General features: G+C 45.0%; 1 protein-coding gene across 2 annotated transcripts; it reads left to right on the forward strand.

Moving 5' to 3' along the window:
- The first annotated feature begins 207 nt into the window (after positions 1 to 207).
- On the forward strand, positions 208 to 8,527 carry LOC139063943 (proteoglycan 4-like). 2 transcript variants are annotated; one of them, XM_070547173.1, is made up of 2 exons: positions 208 to 2,091; positions 2,177 to 8,527. In XM_070547173.1, exon 2 carries the CDS (start codon positions 6,611 to 6,613, stop codon positions 7,244 to 7,246), a length of 636 nt encoding a protein of 211 aa, XP_070403274.1. In that variant the 5' UTR covers positions 208 to 2,091; positions 2,177 to 6,610; the 3' UTR covers positions 7,247 to 8,527. The 2 variants fall into 2 exon arrangements, with proteins under 2 accessions (XP_070403274.1, XP_070403275.1); XM_070547174.1 differs by having other exon boundaries at positions 208 to 1,326; positions 1,416 to 8,527.
- Positions 8,528 to 17,875: the final 9,348 nt, after the last annotated feature.

Genomic DNA, 17,875 nt, shown 5'->3' on the forward strand with positions numbered 1-17,875 from the left:
ACCTTATGGCTCTTTCATGGGAGCTGTTCATTAGTCAGTCGTTTACCTCAAAGAACTGTTCAAAAGACTGGCTTGTCTGAACGAAGCAAAACTATGAGAGCGGGGTGGGGGGGGTGGGGGGGGGGGTATTAAGAGCAACGTGTCCCTAAGGGTAACGTGGTTGGGTAGCGTTCCTTCGACGTCTGTCACAGCGGTGGGTAATGGCGACTTCGGGGAGGTTCGTTACCGGAGTACAAGACAAACGGCTCTCATCTGTTCAAAAGATTTGATTCGTTCGTGAGTGTCTCATCGCTACCGTGCTCCTCGCCTTTCACCCATACAAACATAGTTTCTCCACCCTGGTCCTCAGCACCCCTCTGTCCTGCATGTTGCCATTCCCAACAGCGTTCGTTGTGTCTCTGCTGCCACACACCTGACTTAAATGAATGAGTGATCAACAGGCTTCTGCAGCACTTGATGTCAGCCTCAGGAGGCAATACAAACATGTGGACGAGGTGTGGTGTAGCAGAGGCATAGAAAACCTGCAGGACAGGGGGCTCTGAGGACCAGGGTGGAGAAACACCTCATCACAAGATTAGATTACAACTTAACTGCTTCCTGGGTTTTTCTGTTTGGCTCCTACAGCCACCAACTTATTACAGAAATGTGTAGTAATAAAGCAGCAACACTCATTTTTAAAGTAAGAAAATGTAGTTTTATTTATGTTTCCTGTTGAATCAACTCTGAACCAATCAGCATTTCTGAAAGGAAGTAGCACAGAAAACCTTTCTGAAAACACTATTGGGTTAAAACTGAGCTTTTGTTGAGGAAAATTTGATGATAGGGTTAGTTCAACCCTATCATTAAGAACAACGACAGGGTTATTTGTTTACTTGTTGATTATTTCACATTCATATTTGGTTGAAATGAGCTCTGCGTCCACTAGGTGGTGCAATTGAACCAATACGAAAACTTCAGACAAAAACCCAGAAAGGTGAATAAAAAGCACAAAAGGTTCAATAAAATAAACAACCTGACTACTTGTCACGCCTCTACAGTCAGTAAATCTCCACCAACAAGACAATTCTGTTTCCTCTGTTGTAAAAAGTCTGATGCAACATTTTCTTGTTCTTGCATCATAAAATAAAAGTGTACAGCTGCAGAGTCAAGGTGTCTTTGTTCCTCGGCTCTCACAGAAGAAGTCAGAGGTGCAAAATGGCCTTGAGGCTCATATATCACGAAGTTCGGGCACCTCTGAGGAGCAGTAAACGACAAAGACAGACGGCGAGCAGCAGGGATGGAAAATGAGAATGTGTGAGACAGATGGACAGGAAAAAAACGAATTAGGTTGGTGGGAAAAGTGAGGGAAAATGAAAACCGTCAGACAGTAAAGAAAGTAATGAAGTTTATTTTTTATTCACGTTTTTTCTCTGCAGGGGTTTATGGAAATCTATGAATTAATAAAGATGGAGTGACAGGTCTGGCTGCAGCCACTGAAGACGTAGGGACAAAATGCTCGAAGACATTAACTTCTTGGCAGCGGTTGAACTCAGAGGCAGACTTTCAGGTGGAAAGATTTTTTTTTTTTTTTATTAACGGATTTTAAAAAGCACCAAGGAGCTCCAGGCTGGAGGTTCTCCTTTGCGATGATACACAGGATCATTCACGAGGTTCAACATCTCTCTCTGACAATGTTTAACTCATTCTGGCCAATTTTCCATAGCACAGGGAATCGTGGGAATTCGCTTGTCCAGGTCACACGTGTTTCGTGGACTTGAAAAGGACGTACGACTGAGAGTCCTTGTGTTCTGTGCAGGGTGCCGGGGTGACTTTAAGGGTCATCCAGCCTCTGTACGACCAAAGCAAATGCTGTTTGCTTTCTTAGGCTTGTTTCCAGCGTTGGACTCAGGAAAAGGGCAGAATACTTTCTCCAGACTGGAAGCGTTACTGCTCACTTGTGAAGGTAGGACAGGGAATTTGCAGAACTGGGAGCGCTGGTTGTAATGGAAGGCTGGGCCGAAGGACAGAGCGTTCCTCGCCTGTGAGGTCCCAGATCCTGGATACAAGCAGCTAAAGTGATGCTCCTCCTAACGATGGGACTTCCATCACCAGGTGGGAGCTCTGAGCAGACACAGTTCTCCTCCTCATCAAAACAGTATGCTGAGGAGATTCATCCATCTGTTTCTTTCTTATGGAGGTCTTCTAGGCATGTCCCACTGAGAGTAGACCCAGGGTCAGATGCAGAGGTCGCCGGAGGGATCGCACATCCTCTCTGGCCTGGGAACACCTCGGGATCCCCGGAATGAGCCGGAGATTGGCCCTGGGGAAGGGATGGACTTTTTTAGCATCACTCCTAGATCTGGGTCTTCCATCACCCAGACTTAGATCACTGGAGGTTAATGGATGAACGGATCTGGTACGTTGTGTCTCTACGGCTCGATTCTATCAGGTAATAAATCTTTAACCTACACACACGGCTGCCGAGGCTCTCCAGGTTTGTGTAACATGTAAAGCAGCTTTAACAGAAAACAAGAATCAACACGTCTGATTGTGCAGAACGTTTAAATTGAAGCCGTTGGAGGTCTGATTCGCTGAAACCTTTGACGGTTTTGAACGAAACCAACAATTTATCCCGTAGCTGTCGTTCAACCCAAACTGCTGACTATGACGGTGCAGAATGCTGCAATCATTGCAGAGAAATTTCAAACCGTGCCAAGGCCTCATCGGTGGTGCTGAGTTGTGTCACAGCATCGCTGCAGCTGTAAATCAGTGATGAGTAGAACGTCCCGGTGGGGAACACGCTAGAACGGAGGTATCTGTGAACAAAGACACCAAAATGGGAACGTTGGGGTGAAAAATAGATATTGTTTAGGTAAAAGAAAAAACTAAGAGGGCTGCTGGGGTGATTATGAAGGTTGTGCACTGATGCATTAGTGGTAGTAGCTCTTAATCCAAGGTTCAAGGTTATCAGTTGTGCAAGAAACCTACAGGTCAGGCTCACTGGAGTTCTTGTGCACAGATAATGGACACATGAGTCGTACCTTTCACATCGTGTGAGAAGCTGGTAAAGAAGCACGTCTGCAGCGTCTAACCAGCAGTTTTAGCGTCTGAGCAGCGGGTGTGTGGGGAAGTGTGTGTGTCTGGTTATTCCCTCTGCTCTTTTCTGACAGCGTTGCATGTACATAGAGTCCAAATATGCAGAGCCTTTCTCTCTGCCGGTGGTGTTGCCATACCAGGCAGTGATGCTCTCCATCAGCCGTCTGTGGGACTGAGTGTGTGGGCGATGGTCCAGACCAGCTTTGTTGAGAAGTCTGATGAAATAAAGTCTGTACTGGGTTATTTTTGGCATTGCAGTGGTGTTAAAGATGCTCACGTCTCAACCGTGATGGAAGGAAGGTTACATAGAAACAGATTTTCTTTTCAGCCGGCTGGAGGACTGTCAGTGTTTCTCCGTTCTAACTGGCTAAAGAGGGACGTAGTCTTTGTTTACAATCTGTGAGCCTGCCAGGCTGCCGAGTCTGTCAAGGAGTATTTCTCTTCCTGAAGTTTGAGATGGTTTCTTTGGTCTTGTCTGTAGAGGATGAGGTTGTTCTTCTCGCCGTAAACCAGTCAAACAATGTGCTTTTATCACAAGTCCTCTTGGCTCACCAGAGCTTACCCCAGTGTTCCAAACCAAAGCAGCGCCTGCCGTTCCTCCTCTTCACCCAGATCTGCTTAGACCTTCCCCATCCTCCCCTCTTCTAAACCTCTGTTTGTGTGCATTTCTGAAACCCGGCTGATTGATCCCTGTTTACTTCACAGATGCACGTCACACAAATCCCAACAATTACCACAATCAGCTGACTGGACATGCTGAGTGCTGCTGAGTTGACAGAAATTTGCAAATCCTGCAAAAACACTGTATACATCCAGTACTTTAATGAGAAAGCGCCACAGCGCTCCAGATCTCTAACGCTCGCCTCCTCATGCTCTGCGTCACCGCTCTGCTCTTCTGTGTTTTTGTCTTTGCCCGTGAGTCAGAGGGGTCTTATCGAGGGCGTGTAAAATACGAACACGTGGGAACAGGATGTTTGGCAGCAGGAGGTACTTCGCTCTACGTAACGAACACCGGAGCAGCAAGGCCATACTCCAACGTGAACAACAAAGCAGAGCAGACAGATAAGAAAAGAGACCAGCTCAAAGCATCGCAAAGGTTCACTGCCCTCTAACTACTCATTAACAGCACTTCTACCAAAACATGGCTCTGTGTCACGAGGTCAGGACCACGCTAATGTCATCCTGCTCCAGAAAGCATGCTTCTGGTATTTACCCGATCGCTATCTGGATGAGGCTGTCTACACTCACATTTAAAGTCTTTCTGCCTACGGACGGTGTCTTCTTATATCTCCAACAGAAGACTAAATGTTTTGAGTCTTTCCTAAAGGTTAAACTTTTGCATAAGTAGTTTTGAAAAAGTTGTTTTAAAAATCCCCTGGATGCAACAGTTATGTCATGTTTTGCTGCTGCACAGATTCCATGACAAATAGGAAGTAAAGCTTCTTTAAGGAGGCTGAGAAAGTCCGGTGACCCTTCTCTGAACCCACTTTGGTGGGTAAAGTAGTGAAGTTTTATCCTTTCAATGCAGAAAACTGTCAAATGAGCTGAAAAATCTCTTTATTCGTTCTTGATAGAAGCCGATCCAGATTAAAGGTCGAGTCCAGCCCTGTTTGGTAGGACTGCAAACCGTCACCCTCAGAGCACTCCACTAAACTCCAGTGAACCAAAGAGCTGAGATGAACCCGAACCGGTGAACATCCAAAGAAGCAGAGAAAAACAGACATTACAGCAACTTCTGGCGCTCATGCTTGTTTGTGTTGTAAGCAGCAGGCTGAGGATGACGGTTGGATGGCTGGTTTCAGTCCTCTCGCTGGTCTCTGGTGTTCCTGTAGGAGTCTCAGGTTTTCCATAAACAACAAAGTCTTCTACAGCTGATGGTCACAGCCATTCTGCAGCTGAAACAACACACAGGATGTACGACTAGTAAACGCTGGCAGTGGGGGGGGGGGGGGCTTCTAACTTCCAAGGATGAAACTCGAGTTTAAAACCAACTTTTGTTTTGTTGTTGTCCTTTCTGTTTAGCCTGGCAAGCCAGACTAAATAAATGTATTATTTAGTCTGGCCACGCTCCATTGACGGCTCTCGGTTGTGGGGCGGGTTCTACCGTTGTCTTTCAAATGATCTCCACATTCCACTGGACAATGAATGTGACATCCTCTTGTTTCACTCTGTTGCGTCATCCCACCCACCAGGCGTATAGAGTGCCCTGATTGGCCCACAAAGCGGATAAAGCTCTGTGATTTGTTCACTAAGCAGATAGAGCACTATGATTGGCCCACCATTATGGACCAATCACAGCTCTTTATGTGTTTGAAACCCCTCTAGAGAGCTGTGATTGGCTAGCCAGAGTCCTGGTAGGAGCTGCTGAGGTTCCAATGGAGCATGCCTAGACCAAACTTTGCAAAGCAAGAATTTGGTCTAGTTCACTAGGCTACTTTCTGTTTGCATCAAAAGCAAGAGAGTTTGTTTTTCTTTACAGCAGCAGTCAAACGCACGCAGGTCTGAGCCAGCTGTGCTACGGCGGGTCTAGATGGCAAAACATAACGGCCTCCAATGGAGCAGAAATCTGCCTGCGACACTCGAGCAGCATCATGTTTAGACTGGATGACATCAAAGTTGACCTTGACTTGACCTTTCAGGCAGCAGCCATAAAACTGTGGTCAGATTTTTTTTAAACGTGTCCTGTCTGGCTGTGAAGCAAGCAGAATAGATGTCTGAATGCTGGTGACGAGCCTTACAGATTTACTCTCAGGTGGAGCATCAAAGCGTCTGCTTTTAATGTCACGCCTGATACTTAAAACTTTATTGTTATCGTTTTTGAATGCTTTGTAATTCTGACCAGACACGGAGACAGAGGTGAAAGAGAAAGGAAAAGACAAAAGGTGGGAAGAGGGGGGGTCCACAAAAATAAACAATAATGAACAAGAATCTGCTTCTAGACCTGCAGAAATGGGACACACAGCAATACATCAGGAGCAAGCTATCACTGCGTCAACCTGATGATGAAATATATAATCAACATTGTTTAACTGAACAATCACATAATAATAAATCATAGTGCATTTAGTGGCAACTGGCATCTTTGAACAGAGGCGGTGGTTTACAACACCAACTGTCTTCCATCTATAATCCAGTTTTGAGATCCCTTCCCAGATGCCTCAACGCCCACGCATATCCTGGGCCATCTGACCTCAGGAATTTACATGATAGGGTGGGGCCAGGTTTCACAATGAGCTCACCCGAAACTCTGGCTGAATAGGACCCACACCCACCCTCATTGTGTTTATGTAGAAGATCATCAGGGGGTCTTTTGTTCCCTCTTCGGGGGGAAACTCCCACTGGGTTTAAATCTGGGACTCTCCACCATTTGACCTTAGAACTGAAGAAGCCTCTCGGATGAGAGGTGAAACGTCTTCAAGCAACTCAAAGAAGTCCAGACGCTTTTCTTTCAAAGCTCCTTAGATTGTTTATGTAAGGTTTCTCTATAGGAGCGTCCAACAGAGAGTGTGAGGGACCACAAATCCGCCCCCCAAAGATGTGTAGGAGACGGGGGGAGCTCCAAGTCCCAGAGATCCAGGCGCTGCCCCAGAACACAGGAACCCCAAGGAGACTGCAACCAGAAAGGCCCCCGCCCCCCTCGAGAGGCACAGAGGATTGCCCCGGGGGGCCACAACCAGCAGCCAGCAGAGTCCCGGGAGATATCAGCGGCAAGCCCACAGGCCCGCCCGCAGCCTCCCACCCCCTAGCCGGCCGAGCCCGGGACCCAGGGGCGACCACCCCCGCCAGGGACCCAGCAGAGCCCAGGGACCCAGACCCCACCAGGCAGCCACCGGGATCGACCAGGCAGGCGCCAAAGATCTTAAACCCCCTGACCCGGGAGCTACGAACAGTCAGGCAGACCAAGGCACCACACCCCACACCAGGTGTGTCGGGGGAGGGGAGACAAACATCTATATCGTCAAAGGAGGTCCCAGGAGAGGGGAGGAGTCAAAGGCCCCACCTGACATATACGGTTATACACAAACAAAGTCACACACTCCCTCCCTCATGCTCACACATGCACATACAACCAAAGAGTTACAAAAATGCACGCCGGACACCCACTCATGCTCCCCATACACACCCTATTCACCCTGGTCCCGGTACGGCTGCACATGGGGTACAACCATGACCGGTTACCAGAGTTCGACCCTTTCTGCTGGGGTGCTGATGAGCAGGCTCCCTCGCCCAACGCTGAGCACAGCAACCCACCACCCCAGACCCCAACCAGACGGCCAGATCTCCCTCCTAGCCTCCAGCCCCAGGAAGCCAAGCAACAACAGAGGTGGCTAAGACCCCTAGTCTCCCTCCGCCTGCTCCATTATAGTGTTGTGTGATCATGAGGTGTATTCCATGGCTGTGGTGAGTGGGCATTGCGGGCATCATCCGGCATATGCCAGCTGATGCCACCGCACCACCCCACTTACACCCTCAGCCATCGGTGTCTAAGTGCAGTTTAAAATTGGAAGTGGGCACCGGCACTCGTGATGAGGCTGAGAAATCCCCCTGCCAAATGCCGTTGAATGTGCTCACTCCCAAGGCCCTAAGTGTGTGTTTGTGTGGAATGTCGTCGGTGGAAGTGTATAAGGTGCAAATAAAATTGGTAGTAAATAAATATGGTAGTTTTCTCTTTATTTATTTTTAACTGGCTAGCTAAGAATTTACCTGATTTATTGCTATGCTCAAAGTTTTCTATTCGTAGTCTTTGTGCTAAAAATTGTGTCTTTTTGTCAATAATTCCATGAAGTTCTAATTTAGCTTTACGTAATTTGCTCATTGACTCTTCTTCTGTGGATGCCTCTAAAGACTTGATGATTTCTTCTAACTCCTGAATACGTTTGTTTTCCGTTTTTTTTCCTATGTGATGAGAAAGAGATTATTTTACCTCTCATCACTGCCTTTCCTGCCTCCCAAAGAATAGATGCTGATGTTCCAGGCAGGTCATTATGTTCTAAATATAAAGCCCACTCCTTTTAAAAAAATTCTATAAAACCTTCGTCTTTAAGCAGTGATGTATTAAACCTCCAGTTTTTGCTTGGTGGGATTGTCTTCTTATTTACCAGAGTTAATGAGACCGGAGCATGGTCGCTGACAATTATGGGGTGTATCTCAGTGTCTGAAATGTCAGCCAACAATGAGCTGCTGACTAGAAAATAATCCAAACGTGAATGAGAGTGATGGACGTGTGAGAAAAAAGTATACTCTCTACGGTTAGGATGAAGAGATCGCCATGCATCACAAAGCCCATAATCACTCATGTACTGTTTAACTATGTTAGTGGATTGCCAATTGTGCTGAGTCCCAGCTGTACTGAGCCAGTCTGTTAAAGTGTCCATCCAAAAATTAAAATCACCTCCATGTATAAGTGGACAGTCCAAGTGTTCGGAGAGTACAGAGGAAAAATTATGAAAGAATGGAGGGTCATCAATATTTGGACAGTATATGCTGACGATAAAGAAGCTTTGGTTTTGTACAGATATTTTTAACATTATAAATCTACCCTCTGGATCTGAAATTGTTGGGTAATTTCTAATATTGCTTCTATATTACCTCAAAGAAAGTCAGAGCACACACAGAGGGATCAGATTCATAATTTGGTAAATTGTAAACAACCCTTAAACATACAACATCGAAATACTCTGCAAAGTGAAAATACTTTGCAGAGGGTGAGAGAATCAAACACACCAGACACAACGGCAGTTTGCTCACACACCAGGCAAAGCCTTAGAGTTCCTTTTATTTAGGAAGACACACCCAGAAGTTTACACAATTTCTTCAGCTGACCGGTAACTTAATCAACATTCTTCAGAATCATCTGACCGGGGTATTGTTGGACATTCATCTTGTCTCAGGAAGTGATCACAGAGGCCATTCTTCACCATTCTAAAATGTGATCAAAGAAGATCGATGACCTTTCGTTTAAACAAATACTGCAACGTTCTTTAGGCCTCAAAAAGGTACATTAAATACAGAAAATACCTATCAGAAAGTGTGTCCAATACTGTGAAATTGATGTTTTTCTGTATTAAAATAGCTACACCCCTTTGCCTAGAGTTATAGCAGGCAGAGAACATGCTGGGAAACTCAGGTGTCTTAAGTTCATCTGCAGATGTGGCAGATCTATGAGTCTCTTGTAATAATATTACGTCTGCTTGCACTCTCTTTGACTGATCAAAAAAAATTTAACTCTTCTCTCTGGAGCCAGCTCCATGTACGTTCCATGAGACAAACCTTAGTGCACCCATAGATGTGTGTGTGAGTAGCTATAACATGACGCCTTCATGTGTATGAGATAAAATAAGTAATTAAATGCATACATCAATCTTATAGTAAATAATAATAATAATAAGGGTATTGTTACAATCATTATTATCATTCGCAACATTAAATATAATAGCAATAATAGTAGCAACAGCAAAAAAATAATAATAATTGTTTTTTTTATTATTTTCTTTCCTACAACATTAATATAAAAATATTAATGCTGATAATGATAAAGTATAAATAAATAATAAAAAACAAAAACAATAATTAAATAATAATAATAATAATAATAATAACAACAACAAGACAAGCCCAACAGTGTTTTGATTGTGCAATGAAATGCCTTAGGCTACTTATCTGTGTGACTGCGTATGGAGTCTATGTGTGTGTGTGTGTGTGTGTGTGTGTGTGTGTGTGTGTGTGTGTGTGTGTGTGTGTGTGTGTGCCCGCGCGCACGCAAGTTGTGTGCTGCAGTGTGGAAAGGGAAAAAAAATTGTGCCGTGCAGATGTAAAGACCCAGAAGCAGATAAAAAAGGGAAAGAAATGAATTATAAAGGTTAAAAAGAGGAAAAAAGAAGAAAGAAAAGAAAAGTGTTGTGGGTGTGAGGTGGTGAGGGAACAGGTGAACATTTCTAAACAGGTCTAGCAGCTATAAATCCTGACATGTTCAAACCCAGTGAGTGCTTTTAATAACAATAAAGTTGTAAATGAAGTTTGTCTAATAAAGCCAGTCTGGTACTCCTCGTTCTTTGTAGATCTTACCGTCAACAAACAGTTTATCTACGGAGATCACAGCCCGCTTCCCATCCTGGATGAACTTCTTGCGCAACGGGAAGAGAACTCGGCGGCGATCCAGAATTTCTTTAGGAAACTGATCGTTAACGCTGTAATCTTTACCTTTAAGCTCTCTCCCGCGGCTTTCAACAAGATCTTTCTGCTTAAAGTGCTCAAATTTAGCCACGATGGGACGAGGTCTTCTGCTGTCTGTTCTCCTGGCTCCAAGGCGATGTACCAGATGAAAGGTGATGTTTTTAACCGTTTCCTCAGGTATCTTCATGTGGGTGTGGAGAAAGTTCTTGAAGGTTTGTTCGCAATCCTCCGCTTCTCCTCCGTTCTGCTCTGGAAGGCCTGCGAACACCAGGTTGTCTCTCATGCTGCGTGATTGGAGATCCAGAACCGTCTCCTTTAGAACTTTGTTGTCCTGGGAGATCCGATCTAATCCTGCAGTCAAGGAGGAAACCGATTCCAGCAGAGACGCGTTCTCAGCCGCGAGCCGCTCCACTTGCTCCTGGCTCAACTCCAGAGATGTTTGGAGGTCCTGGAATTCCTTGTGAAGCAACTCTAGCAGGTGGAGTTGTCCCTCAAATCCCAGAAGCTGTTTATCTATGGACTGTAGTAAATCTAGGACATCCTTATGGGGAGATGAGGCCTCGGGCGAGTCCTGGGGACGGCTCCTCTTGGTCCCAGGTGTTTCCGTCTCAGCTGCTGCTGCTTTCTTCGGTCCCATGACAAAAATCTCAAAAACCTCGTCAATACATATTTGCAAATTTTCTAAATTTTCTCCACTTACCTCCAGGTTGAGTGTGTTATGTTTACCAGATTTATTCATTTTTTTGCGTTGTCAGTGAGTAAATTAGGTGAAAATCTGTCTTAATTGTTTGTGGAAGTTGATTAACAAGCTGCCATCTGCTTCAAGACGCCGCCGTGTGTCCGGTGATCGGGCCGTCAGCGCATGCATGTAAACTGTGGTCAGTTTACACACCGCTGATAACACACGCTTCTGCAGAGTCCAGCACTGCAGGCTCCTGCGGCATGGACACAGAAAACACCCCAAGAGGTGCACGGCAGATTACACATCATCTGTTCTGCATGAATCAAATTAAATGAATGTTCATGCATTTAATAAAATGCTTTGAAACTTTTCAGAAGAACCCTCTAAACTTGTGCACGTTCACCCCGGGTGTGTTGGTCTTGACAGCCCCGCCCGCACAGCAGCTGTTGGTTATAAACGCGCCTTTCTGGCTTCCTGAGACGTGGTCGATGCCTTCATGGTCTCCTTCCATGTTAAACTTGCTGAGGAAAGCTTTGGTGAACTCCTCCTGAACCCCGCATCTCAAAATGCCGAGTCCTCCCAAATCCAAACAACAACAGAAAGACCTGAAGACCCCGAGAGTCGAGCAACATGAAGTTCCTGCAACTGCAAGTTCTCCTGCAGACTGCAAAAACACACGGGAAGGCTGGACACTTTGCCAAACGTGCTTTTGAAAAGTAGTGCATGAAAAAAAAAGCTATGAGAATTAGCTTTTGGCATTTATTATTACAGAAAATGTGTAGACGAGTCCTTTTAATGCACAGAGACCGCTGAATCAAAAGTTACAAAATAAGATGTTATCACCACTCTTTAGTCACGCTCTCGCCTTCCAAAACCGAAAAAGACGTGTGACTTTGTTGGTGAGCCTCTTAATCTGTGACAACCCCTTTCTTTCTGCCATTGAGTAATGTTTTTAATGCATCTGAAGGGTCAGAGTTCACAAACGCCCATCTAAAGCTCAGACTTGTCATTTAGAAAATATTCTTGCATCATTTGAGGAAGCTGCAGGAAAGTAAAGGATTGCATCAAACATTTGTGGACAAACTGGAGGTTTGGGAGGATGATACTGGCCGATACTCGTCCTTATCTGAAATAGCTAGAGGAAACACAAATTAAAAGCATTCCCAGCTTTTATTTTTGGTTTTTAATTCTTTCTTTTAAGTTTTTTTAGGACCTTCATGTGTGGCTGAATGCACCTCATCAAGTCAAAATTTGGAATTGTTGCCATCAGAAATAAAACGCAAATGCAAGGATCCCACATTTTTCCCATTCTCCTTAAAACTTCCATCCTGGTGTTGGAGATGTGATCAGTCGAACGCCCCACAGAGTCCAAGCCAGAGCCTTTTCGTGGCAGAAACAATCCAAAGCCCACGTGCCGAAGTGTTTCACACTCAACTTTATTGTTTTACCCTCCAAATGTGATTTGTTTGGCTTCCTGATGTTGGGTTTGAACAACTTTCAGCAGCTTTATTCTAAATTTAAAACCACTTCAAACGATTTCTTTCCCTTTGCTAGCAGGACACGATATTCTTAAAGGCTGTTTCTGCTAATTACTGAGAGAGAATTACAGTGACTGTCCTCAGACTTGTAAACTTGTGACTTGTTATATGAGCCTGTAATAAACAGCTTGATGTGTTTAGTTTATGGCCAAGACCACTGCTGAATGAAAGCTCTGAAGGGAGAAAACAGAATGAAACAGGACATTTTAGAAGTGAAATCATAAAAGGATCCCATGAATCTAATAAAGTTCTACTTGATCTCCTCGGAAGAGTAAAGAAACACGCTTTTGTTTATGTGGATAGCCGATTAATCACTCATCATTAGATTACCCGTGTGATGGAACCAAGAGATTATCTTTGCTGATAATAAAAGTGAACTTTGAACTCTGATATGAGGAGAAGCTCCGGCGCTTCGGTAATCTTTGTTTCTAGAACAGTTGATCTGGTAAAAGCATCGCTGAACCATGACATCGGGATTGGGACCGCCAGCCTGTGGCATGCCTTTGTTCTCCATCGCAGCACTTCCTCTCTGGCTTACAGGCTTTCGGCTGCAGGGGCGAGCCTGCAGGAGGTGAGCAGCAGCATAAACAACCCACGGCGTTCGGTCAGAGGCCGTTTCAAGCTCCTGCTGGAAAATTTTGACATAGCAGAAAAACTTGTCACAAGGACATCTGGAAACGCGATGCAGTAAAATGTAACAAACTTCGCCTGACATGAAGCTGTTGGAGATTTTATCAAAAATCTCAAATATATCAAGTCATCTCCATTTCTTCTTCATCGTGTAGAAAATGTGTCATTTTTAGAGAAAATTCTCATTTTTCCCTCACTGACAGAATTTCCATGCCTGCATCCATGATGCTTTCCTTTTCACCAGCTCCACCTGTCTCTGTGATGCAGACAATCAGGCCCAAGGCTGAGGAGGAGGAGGAAGATGCACAAGAAAAAACCATGAGAAACTCAAGGCGTTTAGCAAACATGTGACTCACAGCTGATTGGGGTGGAAATGATCTTTGATTTGGGCCTTCAGCAAAAGTTTCTGTCCAAGAACACATTTTATTTTGTGTTTTAGTGGTTATTTGTAAATGGTCTGTGCTCAGGGGTAAAGCTGGAAAAACTAGAATCAGTGATCCAGCTCAGACTGAGAGACCATCTAAAGGCTCAGGAACCCTCTGGATTCATTAGCTGATGATGTGTTTTTTGCATGATTTCCTGCGTTTGATTTGATTAAAACATAGTTTTTGCCTGCTCAGGATGTGTTGCTATCTATGAAATAAAATCAGTTCAGTTTGATGAAACCTTTTCATTTGAAACGTCGGCCTCCTTTAGTCTGCAGCCATGCATTTTTATGACTGGACCTCATTTTGTGTCGAGCAAAGCGACCGAGGGTGGACGCTGCTGATCATGTGTTCCTAACCCATGGCCAGGGTTTCCCGCCCAGTGAGTCCCCGCTCTGTCTGAACTCTGAAAAGGCGTCTTTGCAGCCAGATTGGAGTGATTATGTTGCGAGGCCGCACAAAAGCACTGCTGCAACACACGCAAGTGACAAAGACTCTCCTTGTTACACGACACAGAGTGTGATTGTGTGGTTTAGTCAGGAAAACGTAAATGCTGTCTGCTTCCAGAACACGATCCCTGAGTTGTAATAAAGAAGAAGTATCAGGGCCGGGAGAGGATGTTTGTCAGGATTGTGCGGCTTGGCTCTTTGCAAAGGCACCGGACATTCCCTGTAAGCCTATCAGACACGTGCAAACTGGTGGGCAGATTTTATATCAGAACCTCTGACTTGCAGGACTATAAACCCTGGTGAGGGAATGAGGGCCGCATCCCACTTCTGCGCCTGTGCGCGCTGATTGTTCAGTGCAAATGAGCAGAACTGCTTCTAAATGGAATGCAGCCCTAATTAATACACCTGTGCATTTCCTGCTCTTGCAAGTGAAAATGTCTGCTGTGAAATGACACAAATGAAGGAAAAAAGCCATTTTGCATTGCACACGGTCAGCACCGATAACTAAAATCTACAAATCAGGTTAAAATTTTCTTCCCAGAATACAGCGAAGGTTTGAAAACATTTCAAGGATTAAAATTTAACTGGAATTGTAAAATATTTCTAAGAATTCCTGCAAGAAGAAATTTATTGAGAAACCTCCACGTTAAGAGGCAAGCCTAAGCGTGACAGCTGGAATCTCTGAATGTTCAGACGGCACCAAGTCAAGAACCATCACTCATGATAAGAATTAACCGGCAAGAGATGACTTTGGGAAGATTCTCTCAAACACACGGATGTGGAGGTATGTTCAGTCTTATTTACAGTTGCAGAGCTGTGTGCTTGACACACGAGATAAGAAGAGACCAAAAGTCCTGAAGGTTGGTCTCTGTGGGCTGAGTCAGGGCTCCCTGCTTCTGATGGCAGCATCAGTGCAGAAACGTGCTGCACAGGTTTAGGAGTCTGAGGTGTCCTCATCCTCCGTGCATGCTGATGAAATGTGTTGACTCTATTCTGCACATCTAAAGGTTACTTTGCAGAAGAACTGGAACCAAATAACACCTGAAACACTTCCTATGTGGTATATCTTTAGAAGTGAACAATCAGAGGACATAACGTACCAGTATTAAACACATCATCTGACTGATGACCATCGTTTCCTCCCGGTAAGAAAATGACCACCATGAAACAATGGGACTAGGAAATAAGGTCTTCACACACCTACACGGCTAAAATTATCCCACCACAAAGGGGCGGCACACAAACCGGAAGAGCACGCTTTAAACAGGATTTTGAGGTATCTTTTAAAAAAACAAGTTCACTCATTAATTCATTACATCTGCACTGGTCTCTGATGTCAATGCTGACCTCTGTGGGGAAAAGCTCTGGCGCTCCTGTTTCAGGAGCTAGAAGGGAGCTAACAGCAACACGACTCTGCCACCGACTCTGTTTGCTCTGCAACGCTGATGTTTTATCTCCACAAATAACACAATCCTGGAGGAGTTCTGCTGTGTGGTGGAGTTGCTAATGCTAACAGTTAGCTTCTACTAGCCCAGATGTGCTCTGCTCTCTCCTGGAGGTAAAATCAGCAACAGCCTTCCCCGTCGCGAGCTGAACTCCGCGCTAATTTGACAATGTTGATTAGCTTTTCTAAAGCAAACGTTTCCCCGTTTATTTTCTGTTGGCGGCTAATGCACATGGGGGTAGAAGCCTGTTTTCACATTTAGCCTGCGTGTTAAACTCAGAGCGGCCAATCATCTAGAAAAATAAAAAGTATAAAAACTGAACCCGGTCTCGTTCATCGTCGTGGTGACGATGCTTTACAACCTAGATATTCAACCAGACGTTAGCGCTCCTAAGCAGTGATGTCTGCTGACTTAACCGAGGGAATCCTGATCCATTTCTACGTGTCTGAACTATACTGTGGATTTAGGAGTTTATTTAAACTTTACAAACATGTTTTTTTGTTCACAACCAAGCGCTGTGCAGAGATAAACGCCTCCCCGATGAAGCGGTGCACCCACTTTTACTAGGAATCCCAAGGCTGCTTTCCTTTATTCTATTCAAACAAAACATCTGACTGTTCCTAAAAGTGAGGGTATTTCCTGAAATGAAAGACTTCCTGGAAACAGAGGCGGTATTTAGAATAGAAAAACACTTGTCCCAGATTTGTCATGTGCACTCCCGTCAATGCTTTGCCTACATCTCCACCTCTGACAGAGCCTGACTGGTGTTTTCATGCATCTGACTAGCTTATTGTCAGCATCAACAGCAGCTGCACTGTTACTTCCTCCTTTATGAGTCGCTCTGAACAAAGAATCGTCCAAATATGTGAACATAAAGCATAAATATGCCACCGTGACTGTGAGAGGCTAACAGAGGAGTTTCCGAGATCTCCCTGAAGATCGGACCGTCTCTGGAGACCACGGGTCACCAGATAAAACGTGGGTAATCAGATGCGCGTCTTTCCGTTGTCTTATCTAAGTTCCAGGAGACGGAAGTCCGCCTTTATCCCATCAGACGTTTCCCTTAAAACCACCATGATGGTGTTCAGAAGCCCCGTTGTGTTCTGGGCTTTATCGCTGCTGATGGAAACGAGTCATCGCTTTAAAACTCTGGAGAAAAAAGCTAATTTGATGTTAAAATCAGTTTCCTCCCATTTTCATTGCAGCACATAAAAACATAACATCTTCTTCTCAAGGTGGATTAATGTGGTAAAATTCCATAGCTGAGCGTGACCGAGGATGAAGTGTTCAGAGGATCATTTGTACTAAATTATTAGACGTGTGAAAGACTAGAAAATGGTGCATCTTTAGCTTAAAGGGACAGAACACACCCGAATCCTACGTGAGCACGGCATCACACGTCTCTCTGACCTCACTCGCGGTCACGCTGCCCGCCTCACAAACAGCTGACTCACACCAAACTCCACTGATCTCCCTCTTTCCTAGTCACTCTCTCTCTTTCTTAACATTGTTAATCACTTTTAATCGTTCTGAATTCTTTTTTATATTTTTAATTTTTTTGTTTTTGTGAAGCGCCTCGTGATTTTTACCTTGAGAGGCGCTGTAGAAAAGATATTTTCTTCTTCTTTTCTTCACTTTTTTCAGCTAACATGCTGCAATGCATGCTGGGAAAAACTTTTGTTTTCTCCGTGAGACGTTGTGAACACCTGGAGTTAGCTTTCTGAGCTAACCGATTCATGGAAGAGACAACAATCACAAGAAAACAGCAATCACTCAGCCCAGCAACCCTGACCCAGAGGAAATTAAAGAGCAAGTAACTCCTAAATTAACTTGTTTTTGCTGATAACCTGCATAGACGAGTGTCTAATGGTGCTGCACACATGTGTAATCATTAGTGTGGTAGTTTAGTGCAGCTTACTTTAAATGTAACATTTCAGCCCTAAACCATAATTCTGTCTCCATCCTCAGGTTAAACTCTGCTCCACATTCATGCAGAACCAGCGGTGGCTGATGGCTACGCTGGAAAACGTGACGTTATCAGCAAGTTACCACGTGGCTGCACCGCACCGGTCTCCAGGTGAGGCAGCCGCACCTCCACCTGGCTCAGCCACTCACCTGCCGATATGACACATTAGTGCTCTGAGCTGCTCGCCTCCCCCTTTCACCTAATGAAATGGGGCGACGGTGGCACAGGAGTTAAGTGCTCGCCCCGTAATCGGAAGGTTGCAGGTTCGAGCCCCGCTCAGTCTGTCGTTGTGTCCTTGGGCAAGACACGTAACCCACGTTGCCTGCTGGTGGTGGTCAGAGGGACCGGTGGCGCCTGTGCTCGGCAGCCTCGCCTCTGTCAGTGCGCCCCAGGGCAGCTGTGGCTACATGGTAGCTCATCCCCACCAGTGTGTGAATGTGTGTGTGAATGGGTGAATGACTGATTGTGTTGTAAAGCGCCTTGGGGGGTTCC

This window comes from Nothobranchius furzeri, chromosome 18, assembly GCF_043380555.1.
Source record: "Nothobranchius furzeri strain GRZ-AD chromosome 18, NfurGRZ-RIMD1, whole genome shotgun sequence".
Taxonomy (NCBI): Eukaryota; Metazoa; Chordata; class Actinopteri; order Cyprinodontiformes; family Nothobranchiidae; genus Nothobranchius; species Nothobranchius furzeri.